General features: G+C 42.2%; 1 protein-coding gene across 1 annotated transcript; it reads right to left on the bottom strand.

Annotated features, from left to right (window-relative positions):
* Positions 1-635: 635 nt before the first annotated feature.
* LOC124465657 (filamin-A-interacting protein 1-like) lies at positions 636-20,012 on the bottom strand. The gene is made up of 6 exons (XM_047017441.1): positions 19,407-20,012; positions 11,080-11,371; positions 10,632-10,808; positions 9,904-10,082; positions 2,004-4,839; positions 636-1,363 (listed from the first exon to the last, which is right to left on the bottom strand). The coding sequence occupies exons 2-6, from the start codon at positions 11,362-11,364 to the stop codon at positions 1,157-1,159; spliced, it is 3,684 nt and encodes a 1,227-aa protein (XP_046873397.1). The 5' UTR covers positions 11,365-11,371; positions 19,407-20,012; the 3' UTR covers positions 636-1,156.
* Positions 20,013-21,500: the final 1,488 nt, after the last annotated feature.

The raw sequence follows: 21,500 nt of genomic DNA, 5'->3' as shown, positions 1-21,500 counted from the left end.
GCACTTGCTTAGTTTTTTCACAATGTATGCTTCATGTTTTGGCTGCTTGCAATGTTTGGGACTACCTCGTTGTTATGATCAGTGACCTATGCTCTTTTGTAAAGCTCTCTCTTGGAAATCGCTTTCGATAAAAGCATCTTCTAAATGCATAAATGTTAATGTAAATCCTTGCTAATCTTAATAATTTTTCAGAATTGTAGGCCTACTTAAAAAATCTCAGAAACACACAAGATTATTCACATTTTCAGCAATTTTCTATCTATTGAAAAAGTAAAGGATGTGGAAGTAGGCCACACATTATTAAAATAATCTGGTGTATATCTGAGATGTTATAGTCATATAAATATTATAAAAGTCATAATTTTTCAAATTTGTATAAACACGGTTCCTAACGCGACGCTGCAAACTAGCGTTTCCCGGATGTGAGACGAATGTTGAATGTCGAATATGGAACTAACTTCACCTCGCTCTTGACGTCACAGGATTTGGCGTATATTGCTATGGTACTGATTCATTTTTACACAGTATGTCAAGTCTCTTTCTGATTGGTCCCAAAAAATGACAAATAAATTACACGTCTGGACAACTAAAAACACAAACCAGATTCATAGTATTTAGATCTGTTAGGCTTCAAATGTTTTGCAGATGGCAAATGTCAGAAAACTACTTTATTTAAAGAAGGATTTGATTACAAAATCACATCATATTTTCTACAAAGCCAATATTGTGACCTGCTTTACAATTTATAACAAAAATGAAATTAAAGACGTCTCTCACAATTAATACAGAAAGCAGTAGCAGCATATAGCCTGACATGAATAGCCTATATTTGACTCTGTTCCCCTTGCACATACACATCCCTTTGAATATCTAACACTAGTTACATTTATTCAATCCACACTAAATCTGAACACTGAGAAAGATTGAGAACAGAGGCAGAGCACTCATATAAAATATATATATTATATTCTTGATTTCAAGTACATTAACAATATGACATGATACAGACAAGAAGTAGGGCCAAATGACTGTCCATTCCTTTTAATCTTGAACTGTGTCTCAGGGTACTTCATTGGTCCTCCATGTGAGCACCTCATACCCACACAACACCATGGTTGTTGTGCTGTGTGTCCTCCCAATAATTATTTTTGGTCCTTCAGCCCTTTCCTCCATTTTGGAAGGAGGTGCTGCTGACTGTGGATTTCTTGAGCTCTATTCTCATGGACGGACTATCTGCTCGCGATTCCATCCGTACCCCACTAGGTATGCCCATGGCTCCAAGCATGGCCTTGCCTGTCTTCAGGCTCCTGGACATGGGAATGCGGGTGAGTCCTGCCCTTGTAGGATGAGCCTCATGTCCTGGCTGAGGGCAGAGGAAATAGAAGATGGAATGAGTGATGGGAGAAATACAAGAACAGAGAAATATGAAAAATAATAAAGAATGGGTGAAAAACCATTTGCACAGGTCTGAAATGCTGCAACATTTTTTTGGCAGAAGTTCGAGACAACGTATGAACTCTGTTTGAATAAAATGTAAATATTTGGTCAGTCTTTCAAGTAAAGCAGTGATGAAGCATTCAGGGGAGGATCATGTTTCTGTGTGCTGTGCCAGCGCAAGACTGTTTTATGTCAGTGAGATCATTGGTTAACTATGAATGTTCGTGGACATAAACAGTGTGCAACAGCTTTAAGTGACAGAGTGATTGTAACATGGTGGCAGATTGGCACATCAACACAGTTCACTTGTCTTGAGGTTTGTTCATAAAGCAGTTCATGTCACGCCATCCATTAGCCCCATACAAAGACCTCATTATACCCCCAGTTGCCCACTCACCCCACTCTTCGTTATGCAACAGTGTGAATATGAAAGAGCCAAGTAGCTGTCTATAATCTTGGAAACGGTTTTACTCCCTGATTAATTTAAGATAAAAACACATTTTAAACATCACTAATACAAATTCTCACAAAGTAAGACTGTGTCAAAACATGGCAAAACTACTCACCACAGCTTGTGAAGTTTTTGCCAAGGTGGTTGTGACAGGAGTGATTGTGATGCTGCTCATCACTTTACTTTGCATATTTTTGACAGCAGTTGTGGCACTTTGACGAGGAGAACGCAGTACAGTTCCTGTTGATAAGGTCATCTCCTTGCTCTCCATTGCTGTGCTGACAGGCCTGACCACCATCTTGGAGGCCATCATGGTGCTGTTTGTCTCCGAGGATCCCTTGAAGTGAGAGCCCAGGTGAATGTGGATTTTATTGTCCTCTGTGGTGGTGATGATGTTGGCGTTAGAATTGTATTTTCTGATAGGACTGGGGACCATCTGTTTTTCAGGTGTGACTTTGAACATGGCGCGGCCCATCGTCATCTCATGGGGCTCTGGTGAGGTTGACGTGGCAGACACTACAGAGGTGCTGACAGTCATTATGGAGATGGGAGACATGGGCCTTCCAGAAGAAGTGGAGGAGGTCTTGCTGCTCTCTGGGGACTTGGCCCTAGAGATGGTGGTGATGGTGACCGGGGACTTGGCCCTATCAGGACCTCTTGGCCCACTGATAGTTCTTCCCTTCGTATTGGTGACAGTTTGGGTGGGAATGATGGTGATGCGGGACTTGGGGTGGCCCATGGTGGTCGGACTGAGGCTGGAGCCAGAGTAAAACTCCTCGGAGGTAGTGCTGCTGATCTCCAGAGTGGCTGTGCTGTGCTGATGGTCAGGGGTCACTCTAATGTGTAAGGGCTGCCCTTGCTTCTGGGACATTGTCAGCTCAGAATGTAGCGACTCTCCGTTTACTTGCAAAGACTTGTCCAGATTTGTCCCTTGAGGACTGTTTTCTTTCTTTCGCATCCAGGGAATCCAGGATTTCTTCACACTAAGGTCAGTGGCAGGAGGTGGGTAACGTTCATGACCGCCAACCTTCTCTGTCTGCTTCTTAAAGCCTTTCTGACGAAGGTTGCTCATGATATGATTCTCCTCCTGGACTGACTTCCTGATGAACACAGCTGGAGTGTCCTCCTCTGCTGTTTCATTGGACAGTAGGTCAGTCTGCACTCCAGTAGATGTCATTGGAACGTCCACCATTCTCCTGCCATTTAGACTGGGTCGTAGGGAGCGACTGTGGCGCTTGGTTACCTCTAGTTCTTTGGTAAGATTGAGGACATCTATGCTCATATTCTTCTTCTTCTCTTCTTCCTCTAAAAACCTCTGTTGAAGAACTGTGTAGTCTACTTGGAGCTGAGAAAGCTGGTCCTCTTTGTTCATCAGCTCATGGATCTTCTCCTTAAGGGCTATAACGTCGGCCTGAAGGTCTCTGGTTTTTGCCTCCTCCATCTCACAGCGTTGCTGAAGATCTCCTTTCGGACTCTCTGCTTCTCCTTTCTCTATTGCCTTATTCCAAGCGATCTGACTTCTCATCTCCTCAACCTGCTGGGAGAGAATGTTGGCTTTGTCTTGCTCTGTCATGAATTTCTTTTCCAACAAGTCATACTGATCCTCAGTCTTGATCAAATCTCCCTCCACCACCTCAAGCTGTTTCAGTCGTTTTTTTAACCTTTCAATTTCAAATGTTAGCTCTTTGACCCTATTATCCTCTTTCCCACCTGAGTCGGACACTGTTCCCTGTTCCTTCATAACATTTCTTGATGTGTCTTCTGCTTCCTCCAGCCCATCTGTCCTCTTGTTCATTTGACTCATCTTGAAGCTCACTTCCTTATTTTTTTCCATTTCATAGCCCAGCTTGGTTCTGAGATCACCATTCTCTCTGCTAAGTGTCCCAATCTTGACTTCCATCTCTGATTTCAATTTCCGGAGCCTTTTACTTTCCTCAATCAGTCTCTCAGTTACATCCATCACCTTGCCCTGCTCAGCTTTGATCATTTTACTGAGTTCTTCTCTTTTCTTTTCGTCTAATTTAATTCTCTCCATCAGGCTCTTTCTCTCATCTACCATGACTACAGTCAAGGATTTAAGCTTACTCAGGTCATCTTTAAGGCCCAGCTCAGATTTCTCTAATCGTAGCTCAGAGGACTCAAGCTCTTTCATGCGAATCTTTAGGGCTACCAGTTCATCTGACAGCTCTTTGGACAGCTCTTTCTCCCTCTCCAGAGCGGCGTGTAACTGTGTGCACTCTGTCTTGCCAATATTGAACACACTCTCTAGCCTCTCCAGCTCCATCATTCTTTTCTGCAGCTTCCCTACCTCAATCTTGAGCTCTCTACTACTACTTTCCTCCTCCTGAAGTCTTTTTCTCAGTTCTTTACACTGGGTCTCAGTTTTGGTGATCTCCTCATCCTTGCCCTCCATCTCTAGCACCCGCTTTCTAAGGTTCTCCAACTCTGTAATAAAGTTAGAGTTGCCGCAATCTCCGTAGCTGATTTTGTCCCTCAGTTTTTGTAGTTCCTCCTCAGACTTCTGCAAAGCATTGTTGTTCTCTTCCAACTCCTCCACTTTTTGGGCGAGACCCAAAAGCTTGGCATTGAGCTGTCGGTTCTGTGACTCCTGGTCGGCCATCTTGGCGGCCATCTCCTCGTGCTTCTGGGCGAGTTCGACCGACTTCTCTCTGAGCTGAACCTCTAGCCTTTCTGCCCTCTGGCTCTCTTCCAGGGCTTGTCCACTGGCGTTGCTTAATGCCTGCTCACGCTCCTGCAGCTGCTGGCTGAGCTCCTGGACACGCTGGTTTTGATGGTCCATCTGCTCCAGGTGAAGTTGACGCTCGTCCACCAGCATCAGGGCAAAGGACTTGAGCTTGACCAGCTCTTCCCTCACTTTTCCCAGGCGTGTGGTGTGTTCCTTCTCTTTCCGGACTTGGTAGGCTCTCTCGTTCTCCAGTAACCTCTTTAATCTACAGAGAAGTGAGGGAAAAAAACTTAAGACTTAAAACATTTGACCACATTTTTATGTTTTCTTGTTCTATCACTGTTCTTGTTCTATCTGTCACTGGAAGTTAAATAGAATAAGATAGTTCTTAATTAATAAAAACCTTTCTTTTGACGTCGCTGTCTTGCAAATGACAAAATACAAGACATGACAGAGTTCAACTCAATTCAACAATAGAGGTATCCATGGCTACACAGTTTCAGGGAGCAAGTTCTTTCTTTTAGCCTTTGACTCAAAATGGAAGTAAATCAATCTTTTAAAGGATGATGGATATCCAAGAAAAGCCATGATACATGATTTCAAGGGAACAACCAGGAGTCAGACACTGAACTGGCCTTGCAAAGCTAGCCATGCCCTTAAATGAAAATTGGCAAAGGTGTACATAAAACCTGCCAAGCAGTCTTACTGTTTTCCATCTTAACTACTCGATTCCAGACTGTGAAAAGTCCCCTGCAAGTGGTCTCTTTTCTCTCTGCCTTTTTCTATGCTGTTCATGTCCATTCTGAACCTAGCCTCAAACAAATTACATGCAAAACACATTTGAACGCATGGTCCTGGGAACACAACCCACAGCATTTTCTTATCAATGCTCCCTTGAAAAGTAATTTATACACAGTATATCAGAAATAATAAATAAATACAAAAATAGTATGACAAGAGTATTGTACACTACAAACTGTAATAAAACTTTTGCAGCATTCCAAACTTACCCACTCTATTGGATGCACTACAAGTCAATCCATGCCATGTACAGTACATGTTGCCTCTACACAGCCCACCAAAAGTGTATTAGATCTGGCAAGGGGCCCCTTTCTCCACAGGGAATTTGTCATCACGTTCCAAGCATTTCATCAGAACAATGAAAGGTGAATAAATACAGTAGAGCACCTCATTATAGGTTGATGATGTCAGCTCATCCATATATGGGAGAGATGTGTATGTGTGTGTGTGTGTGCAGCTCTAGTAGAGAGATCTAGATAGAGGAGGTGGGTCTATGGCCAGAGGAGGGTATTCTGTACACTCCTCCCCAATTTGTTTCTTTTTGGTGTGGCCCCTCCACACAACACAGTGCATGTTTCAAAGGGATCAGTAGGTCTTATACAAATCAAAATGCTTTCCATAGAGGGAAAGCAGTGATGCTATGCTAAATTCTAGTTGGGGACAACTTCGCAAATAAGCCAAAATTTCATCGCAGCTCTCTCCTCCCCAGAGACAGGAAATTACTTACTCAGACAGGAAGCCATAAGCCTATCGCTATGTAAGACAGGGAACCGAGTTTGTCTGCTGTTGTCCCACCTTGGGGAAAAAGGAGCAGAGCTTTTTCTCTGCAGAAGTTGGGAGGTGATGAGAAATGCAGATAGGGATGATGTGGGGTACTCCCCTGAGGTGAGGAAAGAGGCTCAGTATGAGCTCTGATGTCCAGACAGAAACTCTTCCTTATGTGCTCCGCAAAATCAACAGTACTGTACAGCACTGTACAAGTTTGTATCAGTATCAGTAAAACAAAGTAACTTAAACATAAAACTGTAAAAAAAAAATAGCTACATGAAACTGTATGAGATACATCTCACATGAGCAACTATATCTTTAAGACTATCCAGTACCACATACTGTGACAGAAGATACATTTATTCTAGATTCTAAATGGAGATTGTTAACTCATTTTGACCAATGCTGAACTACTGCCAATTGGACTACGGTGCTGCCTCATTAAACTTCTAGAATGTGGCACCTGATACTTACCACCATTACCAGTCATTGACACCCTATAGCATTCTAAAATTAACCTCACGCAAAGGTCAGAAGCATGATGTCAGTCTAAGGTTGTCTAAAGAGAGGTTTAGTGGGCTGAAGACTCCCGTGACCCTCTTCTCAGGGTCCTTATAAACTTAGACAGTAGGCAGGCAGGATGGTGTGCAGCCCAACAGCTAGTCAATATCCAATGAGTACTGTAGACTTGCACGGTCAAATGTCTCAGACAAGGAGACGCATTACTTTCCAAATAATTAAAATCAGTTATGTTCTGTGGCATCTTTGCCAGGTGTGACCAATGCTCATTACTGATGTCAATACATGTTACAGGAATAATTGAATAGTATACAGATATAGTCACTTAATTGACTCTTCAATAGTGATTGAAATAATGAAAAAATTACATTTTTTTAAAAGATTTAAAGTTATGTTTTCATTTGTCTCTACTTTGTAAAAAGTATAGCCCTTAAGGAGTTTGTAAAACACCTAAACACACTATTTGAAGAACACATTCTGATGCAATCAACAGCAACACCTCAAAAAGGATATTTTCTTTGCAGTCCAGCATGTTACTCATCCCTTGTTTCCTGAGGAATGTGGTTGAAGGCGCAGCAGCCTGCCTGTATCAGGAAGTTGTGGATTGAGTCTGACCTGATGTGCCAATGCATTGTCATAATAACCTGCTGTAATGTAATCGGTGCTCTTGACAGAGAAAAGCATTAATAGCTCAAACTACAGCTGGATTTGACAGACTGGTGTATGGCTGTTAAAGGTTCTGTTAAAAGAAAGGCACCACAGGCAAGGTTCAGAATAATCAGGACTATGGTATTGTTGGGGCCAGACCACAGGCCCAATACCAACATTGTAAAGATGTAGGAAGGTCTAGTGTAAGATGAAAAATGTGTATGTTTGAAACATAAGTTTCATATAACTTATCAAAAAATGTGAAACCGTGTTATCTTCTACTTTTCCATATGCAGTTGAACAGTAAATATGCATTTAGTTGCCACTCTTCACCTTTCTATCTGTACATTTTCATCAAAAAACACCCAGGAATCTAAAGTATTTTTCCGTTAATCACGGTCCTCCCCATGCCAGATAAACATGCTCACCTCCTGACATACAAATTGCTTTCTGTTGGAGTGAGTGAAAGATTGGCTGGGGGTTGTATCTCATGGGTTTTCAGCCTTCAATATCTTTACATTCTTTCTTTAGCTTTGCAGAACCATTTCATTCTCCTCCTTTCACACTTCTGCAAGTCAGTCAGTTATCTGAAACAAAACTGTTATGGAATGATGAGATGTTGATGAATTTTGTCCTCCTCCTATCTCCTGCTGGCTGACAGAAACTTCAAAACAGAGGTGCTGGATCTGTCAGGGGAATGCATGTACTGTATGCGTGCATCTGTTAGAATGTGTGTGTGTGACTTTTGTGTGCATGTCATGTTTCTGTTGGTTGGTGCTGATTGTTTCTGTTCGGTTTTCATGTATTGGGCTCTGTGCAAATTGCATCTATGTTTGCTGGATGGTATACCAGAAACGTGCATGTGCACATAATGAACACAGCAGTAAATAACCTGGGATTAAGCAAGGTAGTTTGGGCCCTTCCGTGACAGTAGCAACAGTGAATGTTTCTCAGTCCGTGTTGAGAATACAGGGCAGAGTTACACTACGCCTGCTTGACTCTCATGAGGGTCAGAGAGGGCAGGCTGTACATCAGCCAACCAGTCCACTGGAAACAACCTGGCATGGGAGATGGTCTACAGCATTCTGTCGAATGGTGGGGCCGACTGTAGAATCTACTAGAAGCTTAAGTAAGATACTATGCTTACAATTGCTTCAACACCACATCCTTAAACGTCCCCAAAAAACTTAGTTTTGGATCTGAAAACTATGGTTCTCAAATATTTTGGAGTTCAAAAACTGTTGTTTTGAAACATATAAAAAATGAAACATATAAAAAAGGTTCTAGTACTGACAAAAGGACAGGTCTACAGTATTTCCCTAAGGCGCTAGTTCATTTTTAAGACATTCTTCAGACAATGTAGGGGGGAAAAAAGGTGAACTTGAACTTGACGTCTCTCCTCTCCTTCACCAGCAGTAAACCATGCATGAAACCTGCCTGGAGTTAGTAAGATGTTATGCGCATTGAACCTTTGTGGGACATCATTCAAAACATAGCCTGGTAAATTAGGTTCAAACCCCCTACAGTATGTAGACATGATCTATTTACTTTATTGTACTGAACTTCCCACCCTGATCTCCCATTGTATGCGATGGCATTTCCACTGACAGTGATTTTACAGCCTAGAGAGGCTGTTTGAAGTTTTATAGCTTATGAAATACAGCTGAGCCTCTACCCAGGTCTGCATCACAGATGCAGGGTCTACGTAGGTATAAGACTCGTGAATCAACACAAATGTATGTAGGCAAACAAACACACTTTGATGGACACATACACATACACACGCAGGCATACACAAGCACAGACATGCACCTATTTGAATCATTTGTCATATCTCAAATTTGTACATTTGAGATAATAATTATCGGCAAAGCAATAAGTCCTTGCTGATACAGTATCTAGTACATACCATACATGCAAGTGCATGTTAAAGGACTTCAGGTATGATCAAGATCAGAGACTGGATAAAAAATGACTACATATTAAAAGAGGTCAAACTGGTCTATTGGGACTTGGGTTGATGGCCAAGGAAAGGTCACACAAGCTCATCTGATCGTGTTCATCCCTGTGTGAGTAGTTTAATTAGTAGTCCATTATGAGGGGGCCTCTGTGTGACTGTGTGATGGGCTTATTCTCTCACTCTATGCGTGCATCTCCACACATTCAATGTAAACATTCACAAGTTGATGAATTGGTCAAATGTGGTGAGGGGGACCCTCTCTCTCTCTTTCTCTCTGTCTCTCTCTCTCTCTCACAAACACACACTCTTAATGAGGCTATGATGCAATGGAAGTCATCCTCTGTTTAAGCCCACTGTTAACAAAGAAATTTTCCATTCTACAATCTTGTATTTCCAATAACTAAAATAGTTATAAATGGGTAAAGATGTACTGGACATACATTGTTACTGTCTATTCACCACTTACTTGCCTTTTTCCTAATCCTTCATCCTTTCCTGCTCCCTTCCTTTCTCATCCTCCATCCCGTTTCTCTGCCTTGTTTCCAACGTTTCCAACCATCTCTCTTCCTCCCATTCCTCTCTCTTCCTTCTGTCTCTACCTCTGTCTGCCTCCCCCTCCTCCTCTTCCCTTACCGTTCTCTCTCTTGCTCCAGCAGGTTGGTGAAGTCATCACTCTTGTTCATGTAGTCGGCATGTTTGTGTTTCTCGCTGTCCAGCTCCTGCACAGTGCGCCGGTGGCACTTCTCAGCCAACAGCAGCTGCTCCAGCATGCGTCGGTATGTGTCCTTATGTTTCTTTTGCAGACGGTCCAGCTAAGGGTTACATCAAACCACATATCAAGAGGGGTGTAACGATACACTCAGCTCATAATACAATACGTATCACGATACTGGGTGTACGATACAATAGGCATCACAATATTTTGAACAACATTTTAAATGAATCTGAAATTCAACTAACAGATTTATTTCCAAAACATTAAATGTTTTCAAAAATGTTCTTTGTTGTACATACAATTTAGTTAACTCAGTTCAAGCGATTTCTGTGAATGCAATGAATGCACGCATGACGCAGGTGCAGAGTAGGTCGCGTGCTGGTAGCTCAACCAGTAGGATCAAGTGGACATCATATTGTAAAAATATTGCCATAACTCTATTGCTATATATTGTTCCATGATATATTGTTACACCCCTAATGAAGTGTATTGGTTAGTTTACGCGAAATAGTTTTACATGCTTATGTAAGATACATACATAAGCATAACTTAAACAAAATATATTGTATCTAATTAGATTTCTGGATTAAATTAAAAAAAAACTGAAACAATTAAACACATATTCTGGTGTGTTCTGTTGACGGACCTCAGTCATCGGCCTTTGCCAGACATTGCTGTGGTTGTGTGGGGATGTGCTGGTGAGGAGGCTGTCCCTTTGTAGGGCCTGGAAGGCAGAGCTGGGGCCCACAGTACCGTAGTGCCCCTCCAGAACCTCTGGACGTACCAGCCCAGACTTCAGTACCTTAATGACATCCTCTCTCGCCTGTAGGTTACACACACGACAATAAACACACATGCCTGTTCACAGGTAAAAATGCACACAAGAACTCACACATGCACGCACACATACATAAACCAACACAGTACTCAGAGGCTATTTTCACCATCCAACATTGTATGATAAATTATGGTATTAGCCACTAGATGGTGGTGTGGTGCAGAATACTATTCTGTAACAAAGCGAGTCAGACATCCGAAAAAAAGAATCAGATACAAATTTGACTAAAGACCATTAATGCATAGGTTAAACTCACCTGAACCTCACCTTCCATGATCCCCAGAAGTTTAAGAAGGTCCTCCTTGGACAGATCCATGATTCCTGGACTTTCCTGGTCTTTACTCTCGGAGCATTCCTCAAGTGAACTATCTTTCTCAGAGTTAACATTTTCTTCCTTCTCGTCATTCATTGGTTGAACTTTAACTTTCAGGCTCTTTATAGGTAGACTCACTTCCTTTTCCTGGTTGATGTCATGTGTTGTCTCGGGATCCCCAATAACCCCATTGGATGAGCTTTCTACCCTGTTGCTTTTGGACCTCATTCTCAACCTGTACAGAAGTAAGGGAGAGAAAAGTGTGTAGTCAAATAAGTTTGAGTGGGTCAACATGCCCCTTGTAAAATAAAAACAGTCCATTAGCAATCACTGTCAAGCATGTCATCCGAATCTGTGTACTTTATGGCAAGTAATTTAGAGAATCTGTTGAGCCCATTCTCCAAAATGATTTCTATAACTAGCACCAAGAAACCATTTGTCAAGTTGCTTGATTTGGCTCAAGCTGCTTGGGAGATAACCAATGAACTTTCCAGGGCTTTCTAGTGAGTGAGTGAATGGGTGAGCTGCTAGGTAAGTGAAGCCAACACAATTCTGGACATTGCTCTTAAATCATGCAGCCATTATTGCAGTCTGGTTTATGACCTTGGCCATGAAGGTAATTCTAATTCATTCTAACACCCTACCCCATGCTCAGTTTTTCTGACCCACCCATAGGTACTGACACACACATACATACACAGTGTGTTAGATCTTCATGAGGAAACTGATAACACAATTGTTGGGTATAAAATTGCCTGCGAGAGCGCTCAGATGTACTCTACCCTGCATCAGTCACGTTTCCTACTGGGCCTATTCTGGGACAAAATGCTTAACAGGCACAGTTCACTTCCTGCATGTGTGTATCTGTATATGTGTGTCGGTTCATGTGTGTGTGTAGGAGGGTGTTGACAGGACATTTGTTGCACTCTCTGTGTTCAGGAGTTGGTTTTGTTATGATGTGAATCGGATATGCATGGAGAAAACTTGGGCCAGAGACTTCAAATCAGTCCTATTCTATGACCTGTCTGCCATGGTCTACCATGCCACAAGTCCTACAAAGGAGTTTCAAGTTATATTGCATTCATGTACAGTTGCATCACACACCGTCTTTTGTGGTCAAGCATCCAGGATAGGTCACCGGCTGGTGTGTTCAATCACACAGTGGTCTCAGCTCAGAGCTCCTCTCCTCACTTCCTACAGGAGACTTTGATTAATGGACTAACTGCAGGCCTTTTGACATTGACCAAGCACTCCCCATTGTGACTGCCTTCAAATATGACATCAGGACTTTTAATTACTTACAGATAAAGTCCAAAATCCCCTCGTCCCCTCCCTGATGACGTCATAGGACCTGTAACCCCTGACTCATGCTCTGAGACGTTGCTCTTGGACTGAGCTCACTAAGCAATCTGACACATTCCTTTACTCTTTCTCTCTCTCCTACACAGACCTGGGATCAGTTAGGAGTTTGGTTTGGGACCCAACAATGTCTGTGTGTCTGCTCCTTCCCAGCAATTTCCAAGAGACCTTTAAAGCCCTGGAAGACAGAATCATAGCTGTGCAATGTTGGGGCTATTAACGTCAATAATGGTCTGGATCAATGAACTCTGATGAAAACAAGATGTTCAATATAAAATATATGATTGTGGGAGCTGGTGTATAGGTGTTTGTGTGTGGATGTGTGTGATTACATATGCCGTTCTGAAAATGGATCTCTGGAGGATTCCCTTCAGTGCTCAGAGAAAATGTTTCTCTTCCTCTTTATTAGCAGCTTGAGGATTAGGATGGGAACAGAGTTTAATGGTGTCTGAAAATACTTTTGAATCTCAGTATTTTGCTGAAAAGCAACAAACATAGATCTAGAAACAAAATAAGCACTGTTTAAATGAAAATGTATATTTTTCTTTAAACAAGGCTCATTTTGTTCTGCCCACAATGATGATAAATATAGCAAATCTAAGTTCCATCACAGTGGACTCATGGACAGTATGCCAACCAGCAGTTTGTCTGTCTATGCCAGTCAGTTTGAATGAGACCGTAGGCAGTGAGGGGTAAGGGGGCACTGAGGGGGCACAGATCCCTCTGCCTGCTGTGTTGGTGATGAAACAGCTTCAGTACTGTACGTGATCCAGGGAAGGGATTAGTTACCGCCGGCCAAACGTTTGACGCCAAACCAACCCCCTTCTGTTTATTAATAGTATCTGGCCTGACGCCATACTCCATATGAGATGGATACAACTGTAAGTGGAGTTCACTTCATGCTGCCACTCACATTACTATGAGGGAGCTGCAAGGTAAATGTGTTTGGGGTTTTAGCGGCGTGAGCTCTGTGACTAAAGATGGTGTGATATGTTCAGACAAGGTATTCCCACTGGGTTTGTGAAAGTTAATGGGTTTTGTAACTAACCAGAATTGAAAAACAAAAGTCTGAAAGTACTGAAAGTCAACATCTAGTTTAAGTCTTAGTTCAATGTTGTGATGGGTACAACCACACCTGGATTCCACTAACATCATCCTGAAAAGAGAATGTCCCTTTCCCACACAAAGTTTAAAAAAAAGTCCTGAACAATATCCACTGTAGGTTATATTTTCCATCTGACAGTGAAGTAAACTTATTTCCAATGTGTAACCTCAGCTTTTTAATATACAATATCACTTCTTCCAACTCTTACTGGACTTTATCATTCATCAAAAGTTGGATAAACACTTCAGCTCAAGCAGCTGGCCCATTTGGTTCCAAAGTAACACTCTGAACTCCAAGAAAACATTATTCCTTCATTCACAGTTTAATTAAAATACTCAAATTCCCAGGTTGCCTTATTGTAAAATATGATCTGCATGGATATCGTTTGCTTCGTGTTCACTGTTAATATTGATAAAACAACCATAACCATTCTCATGGAACAAAGTTTGGAATGGACAACTGGACACAGTTCAAAAACAACTATTCAATAAGACCTCCTAGAAACCTGACACTCAATGGCAATGACCCTCAGTACTCTACACAGACATGATTGAAGGGGATTCTCAGGGGCAAATGGACATTCCAAAAGACACGTGGACTATATTCCGATTTAGCATTTTACATGACCCTATCCTTCTTTTGGGACAGTGGTCTGGCATACTATAAGCCTTCATATGAGGTATGCTATGTATCACTGACTAAGATACCCACTCATCAATGGTACACAAAACACCTGTAATATGTTTCTGTTTACCCTCAAGCTAACATAAATTACATTGACTTTACACTCTTTGAGGCCCCACCAAGGCCCGGGGTCAACATTTTTGACTGGACCCCATGTCTACCCTCAGACTTCTGAGCAAGGCCAGTCCTGGAGCATCTAGTCCAGCTGTCTGTCAGCATTATTTATAGGGTCTTGAATGCTTTAAATACACATGCTTTAGATCCATGTTGGAGAATAAGCGCCTTATAATTTCAGCACTGATCGGCAAACTAACATTTGTCAGTAGGGCCAACACTTTAAATTTGCAATATGAAGGTTATGTTGTCTTATGTTCAAAGGGCACTGTAAATTAAGTGACCAATTACATTTGAGAATGGCTCCTAAATTTAACTTGTTGGTGCACAGTAGCTTATGAACACGAGTGCCCAAGCTGTTAAACAAAAACTTGTCTTAGGAAGTCCTTAAATAGGTATGATTACTTTTCCAGGTTCCTCTTATGTTGTTGTTGTCTTGGTTGCTGTTTGTGAGGGAGAACTTCTCAATGCTCAGCTTATCTTCTTAATAGCCACAACAACCCCCCCCCCCCCCATCCCCCCCCTTCGGTGGAAAAATGTGTATTCATGTTTTAAACAGTCAGTTGTGTTCTAGGGGATGTCTGAAACTTTTAAGAGAATGAGTGGTTTGATTAGGGGAGAGTTTGATACGTCTGTGCTGTGCTATGAATCCAATGTGACCAAATAAGGAATGGGGGATCTATCTTGGAACAAAATTGTTTGGCAACCTGGAACGCCAGAAGACACTGATAAAATGCAGTGGAGTTTGAAAAGGCTCTTCCGCATCGGCAAGAAAACATATGTTCACCCAAATTTCAAAAATTCAATAAAAGTTTGTTTCAATCAAACAGTATTTTGGCTGAGGGTTTCGAAGCACACATCAATCCATGGGATATTAAGGGTTTCACAACGGCAAGACTCGATTTCCCGTGTGATGGAACAAGCGGTTCTGTCTGGGGTCTCTGGCAGTGCATTCCTCTGCAGACAAACAGTGACCTTTCGGGGTCAGCCGTTGTTACATAATGGCCTTGTTGCAGTTATACTAACTTAAACTGAGGAAGATGAAATGTTTTTGCTGTTGTATCACTAACCAGCTTAGAGTAACTAGTTTGTTTATGGAGCTTTTTCTCTGTGTTTTTTTTCTCCCCACTGGACATATATCTAACAGTTGATCTTGCTGTATAGTGATAAGTTTCTATTAATATCTCACATCAATAACTCTGGATCTGCTGCAGACATGTCCTGCTAGGGAGGCAGAATGTCATCTTAGGTAGCAGGTTACACCTCGAAGTGTCCTCTTCATGGCCCTGATGAATCCAATCCTCTGATTGGATGTTGCCATCGTTTCAGCAGGTAGTGTTTCTCCAATCAGCAAACTTAGATTTTCCGACAGGTTTAGCAACTTGTGGGACTTCCCAGCAAAAACATTAACATGATGTTGCCTATGTGTCCCAATATCTTAGCATGCATGCATACAGTCACACAAATACGCTGTGAGCACCAGAATGTGGGCTATTAACACAGATGTCCTGCCTGCAGCTAGAGTATCAGTCAGACTACTCCAGCATCTCACTTGATGCAATTATAGGCACCGTAAATTTGGTATTTACAACTCAATCCAATATTCCTAGACACAGGAACCTCCTGAAATCAAATCTTAATTTTGTACAACTCAGTTGTAAATAATCTTTCTAAATAAAACTCTCATCGCAAGACCATTCATTTATTGCAGACCAGCTTATCTGTCATGGAACACCAACCAATTGAAAACTAAGTTCCCCTGGTTACGTGACAGGAGTGGTTGTGGCCTTTAATGGGAGATTCGGAAAGGGTTTTAGACAGGGGTCAAGTTCAGATTAGTCTAGAAATAGAGGCTGCATAACCAGTAACACATGGAGTAGATACAGTACAAAGTAACAAGGTCAGCCATTTCTCGGAAGTCTTTGATAGGAATGATGGGGATCATTGTGACGGGAGGGCCATGGCACCAGAGACTGACTGGTGGTTACAGTGTTAATGTACAGAACAACAGGAATGGCAAGGCAGAGAGAAACTAGTCATGCTAGATGATCAGGTGTAGGCCTGAGAGCATACCGTTTGTCACCGTGACAAGGGACTATGGCTTGGTGGGATTTCAAGGAAGAGAACAAATCTGGACATAGTACTTCACTGCCTTGTGAAGCCAGTCAGCCAGTCAATGCCAAGCCCATCCAGTCATCCAGTTAAGGCCCATTGAAACAAGTCAGCCAGTGTAGGCACTAGTCAGTGAATCAGAACCAGACAAAGTGACATAGATTCATCATCTCCTCAGGCTTCAGTTGCATACTGTCAGTAAACACCAGTCAAACTGTCTGAATGTATGACATCACACGAAGACGGAACTCTGAGCGCAGTGGGCCTCTAGGCTGCTCCACTGGAACATTCTGAGGTCACACTCCCCCTGAAAGCGAGGGAGGGAGTGCAATTAGAATCACTGCTCTTAGCGTGGAGATCAAGCAGTCTATATGTTCAGATATGTGATGTTTATATGTTACACTGCTGCTGTTATTGTAGTGCAGAAGACACAATGTCGTATTTTTCCTGTACATTAAGTAAATGATAAGACATGGGTAGTTTGGAGTATAGTAATGTCATGTTGGTATAAATGTAATGCCATGTTTAAGATATCTAAGCAACTGATTAGCTTGGTAGACAAACCTGTTACACATTAAGAAGAGCAGCACCTTGCCAAGAATTCTAAAATTACATAGATCTCCATCAAAATATTTGACTTAGAGACTGTAATAGTTGAAAGTTAAAGAACAACGCCAGTCGTCTTGCACAATAATGTATAGTTTATGAAGACACAGTCTTGAGAAGATGTGTTGCTACGGTGTTTGAAGACAGATTCTTTTTATAAACCGATGTTGAGTTGCAGCACCATTCAATGAAAACCAAGAGGGTGTAAAGAACATTTTTGACATTCATGCTCATATGATGGGGGGAAGCAGCATCTGTCACAACTAACAGCTGTTGCTGGAGTCTTAGTTCTATAGGCTAGTAGAGTGGCCATTGGGGGTGAGTGACCCAGCCCCTCCCCCTCTGGCCCCGACCGCGGGAGCCTGATCTCCTACTGATCCCCCTTGTTGTCCTCACAAACACACACAACCACAATCACACGCACGCACACACACACATACACACACCTTCTAAAGTGGGTCCATGAATTGTCCAGTTGAAGGATATCTTTAGTCAGCTACACTTTAGAATCATGATTGCAGTGCACCTAAAACATGCTGACTAGTCCTCACTGAAGAAATAATCTCCTGGACCAATATCTGAAATCTGCCTTTATTTTATCTACTTCTAGTAATGTTATGAGACTTCAACCTAACAGTCAATACTACTTTTAAAGAGAGTATACCATATCGATTACAACTACATTTGTGTATATTTCAAGCTTATATACACAACTGATTCCATAGTTGATGTGAGTTATAACAAGTAATGTTGACAAGTACTGAACATCCATTCACACTTTGCCATGTTGTCTATGAAGCATAGCGGCTGTAGATTGTCACAGCACTTTGCTATCTCTCCCTCCATCTCTCATTTCAGAGAAACACTGCCTCACCACTCTGCTATGCCCTTATCATCTCTGCCTGATCAGAAAAATATGACGTGAGTGTATATGCAGAGACAGCTTGTTAAACATTACACTGTGCCACTGTCATTGACAGGACTGGACGGGTATGAGTCACTTTGGTTTCTGTTTGCCTTTGACTTTGCTATTGAAATTGACAACACAGAAGTAGCTTGTCAGACACATGCTCAGAGAGACAAATGCTGATATGTATCTCAGTCTGTTCCACCCAGGTATGTAGTCATAAACTCTGGTGACCCTACAAGCAAAGTGCTCTCATGTGGCAAACACTCCCTTCCAGCATTTGGAAAGGATCAGCTTATCCTTCGTTGGAAGAAGAGCAAAAATGTTAATGACGAATATCTTTCCTCCACTCCCCTCCTCTGTGTCCACCATGATATCATTAAGTGCAAAGAGACCAGATCAGCTGCAGTGGAAGGATCTCCGCAATGCTGCTGTGCATTAGTTGCTGGACAGATACAGATAGGTACAGTGGAGATTGCTGACAGCAACCTCAGATATGTACAATACTTTACTGCATTCCCTTCTACAAGTGAGATATTCTGCACATTTAGTTTGGGCCAGGAATGAGATGTGTGCCGTTACAAAGGAGATTAGATAGGATCAAAACCAAACGTGTACACCGACAATGTCTTCTTTCATTCGACTCATTAAAGTTCATGAATACACCTGCCATGCTACCAAAATCTACTGCAATCTTCTGAAAAGACAGGGTTTGGGAGATGAATGTGTTTCAAATGTAAACTGAAGAATTATCTGGATTAACTGTTCCTCATCCTCTGGTTTGAATATCTCAGGAGTGTGTCATATATCTGGATTATCCTGTTAGATTTAAACCTTCAGAACGTGTGTGCTTTCATTCCCATATATAAAAGCCCTGACAGACTTCTCAGACTGGTCTTGCATAACTATGACTGTTATATTCAATGTGATTTATTGTGAAATGTTGGATTCAAGAACCTCACTTTCTTGTGTGTGCTGAAACAGTGCCAATGTCTGACTCTTTACAATGACTAGTCTTTCTCTGGAGACTAAGAACAAGTTCTTGTCTCTTAAAGCATGTCAGGAACTCAATACATTTTCATACATGTGAACATAAGGGGTCCTCATTCATTCAAGCAACACAAAGCAAGACAGCTTATTCTCACATGGTCGAGTTGTATTCCTTCAAACATTCCCTTATTAGCACTTACACCAATGATAAAGGTCAGTAACGGCTGTATGCCTGTCCGCATTTGTTTACTGGTGTGACTGATAAAGTAAAGTTAGTAGCTATAGCTGCTGCTATGCTGTAAAAAGCCACATTGCTGCACTTTAGACTCCCACAAGAGAGTTGAAAGAGGCAGGCATTAACTGAAGCAGACAAGAGAGAAGAGGCAATCTTACCTGTTGTTGTATGGTCCCCAGGTTTAGGTTGTGGTGAAAGAATATTCCTGTAGGAAAGACTGTGCTTCAGCAGAATATCCCTTTAAGACTTCTCTTTGCTCCTGTCTCCTGTGCTTTACCTCCACTGTCTACTCACAGAGTGAGAGCCATCATGGTACAAGAGTGCTGCTTTCTCTCCCTCTGCCTGTCAGGATGATAGGTCGAGAAAGAAATGCTGTACAGCACAGTTTCAACTCTCTCTTCTCTCTCTCCTCTCCCCACTCTCTCTGCTTCTCTCTCGTTTTCTCCCTCTCCAATTCAGACTCTTCCTCTCTACTCCCCCATTTAGCTCTACTATTTACCCCTCTCCCTGACTTCTCTTGAAAGCACACACACGCTCTTTTTGCCTCTCTTACTCCCTGTAAGTCAGTCCATAAGATGCACTCTCCAGTATCCTGCAGAGTGTTTGTGATGAAGAACATAAGACAGACCTAAGAGAGAGAGAGCGTGAGAGAGAGAGAGACAGAGGGCAATGGCGGGAGAAGGCAAGGACTCAGACAATTCTCTTCCCACTCATGCTTGCAAGTTTTGAAAAGAGCTGTTGCCCAGCGGGTAGAGAGAGGTGCAGCGTGATGGCTCTTTGTCATCGGGCCAGGTCTATTCACTGGCTACTCCTCTATTGTCCCCCTGCGTCTTTGAGTGGAATCGTCAAGGCTGAAGCATGGGTCTATATTTAACCACTGTGCTCAATGCCTCAGTCATTTAGCAGCTGGGCCATTGAACAGCTAGCTGGTTGGGCTAACTGCTAGGCTAACTCTCCTGTCATTCCACCTTTAAGACAGCTGAGCCATGCCATTCCACACTCGGTGTCATGAAGTCAGAGAGCAGCAGTGACCACCAAAACATGAAGGGAGTAGAAGAAACTACCAGTTGCTGTGTGGATCAAGATAGAGGTGCGCCCGAATGTCTGGGACCTTGGTGGCAGTTGTGACATCTGACTGGGCAGCAAATGCAGGTTTAACCTTACTAGACCATTAGGCTAATTTAATCCTCCTGTTGTGTTTTTACTCTTAAAAATGTCCTTTATTTAATCTTATCGTGATATGGTTCCATGACTTTGTACCACACAGGACATCTGAACCAACAAAATAAAAGTTGATAAAAACACCTAACACAACTTTTGGTGATATAATATTACTATGGATTTATAATCAGTTATGACGGGGCAATCATTTTGGACCGGGAACAGATCATTACTTAACATGACATAAACAGGAAGGTTAAAAGATGCATTGTTCCAGTGTTATTGTAATGGGGATGACTGGAATTGTGTGGACATTTAACTAGTGTCTGGCATGCGATTGAAACTCTGGAGTTGAGAATCGCAATAAGAGTTGACATCCATAATCAGCAAACAATTCAACTAATAATTTTTTGGGGTCTAGATATCACTATGAGAGACTCATCATCACCAAAGCAGGGAAACTAAGGAAACAAGACTCACATAAACAAAACCAGAGTAAATCTGCTCCCACTCACATAGTTTCACAGGCAGTCACTCACTCCCCATGTGAGTCCCTCTGTGTTGCATCACAGCAGAGCCTTAACAACAGCTCTGTTCACACAGCACAGGACTGTGGGTGTGTAACTCATCGTAGACACACTGACACACATACGCACACTCACACACACACTCACTGCAGTACTTGTTGTATGTTGCTCTTCAGTTTCTAATGCTCCTTCTCACACTCATTTCACTAGCTTCCACTTGATACCTGAGTCGTCAGGTAACTCAAGGACACAGAGCCTCCCTGTTGCCCTCTGCCACTCAGAGGGAATTACCCCCCAACACAAAGCTCAATTGTTTGACAAACCCTTTCTTTTCCAACAAATGACGTCACCCATCATATGTGGTATCACAGAGGATGATCTCTCCAAACTGAGGTCAGAACTAGTATATTTTGATTGAATGTCATAATTCCCACACCCAGTATGAGGTCATGTGGTTAGAATCAAGTGAGAACAGGACTGTTATGTTTGCAGTCTGTATTTAGACCCTTGGGATGGTAGTTTTATTCAAGCCAGTGGGCCCTATGGTTGCTGTGCCTCACTAGA

Source organism: Hypomesus transpacificus, chromosome 3, assembly GCF_021917145.1.
Source record: "Hypomesus transpacificus isolate Combined female chromosome 3, fHypTra1, whole genome shotgun sequence".
Lineage (NCBI taxonomy): Eukaryota > Metazoa > Chordata > Actinopteri > Osmeriformes > Osmeridae > Hypomesus > Hypomesus transpacificus.
The sequence above is the reverse complement of the archived record's forward strand: the minus strand, read 5'-3'. Positions and strand labels throughout refer to the sequence as shown.

Excerpts from the sequence above, each read along its gene's own strand:
- LOC124465657 (XM_047017441.1), bottom strand. The coding sequence starts at position 11,364 with ATGAGGTCCAAAAGCAACAGGGTAGAAAGCTCATCCAATGGGGTTATT. Across the intron at positions 10,809-11,079 it reads TCATGGAAGGTGAGGTTCAG|GCGAGAGAGGATGTCATTAA; the intron begins GTGAGTTTAACC and ends TGTAACCTACAG. Across the intron at positions 10,083-10,631 it reads GGCAAAGGCCGATGACTGAG|CTGGACCGTCTGCAAAAGAA; the intron begins GTCCGTCAACAG and ends TGTAACCCTTAG.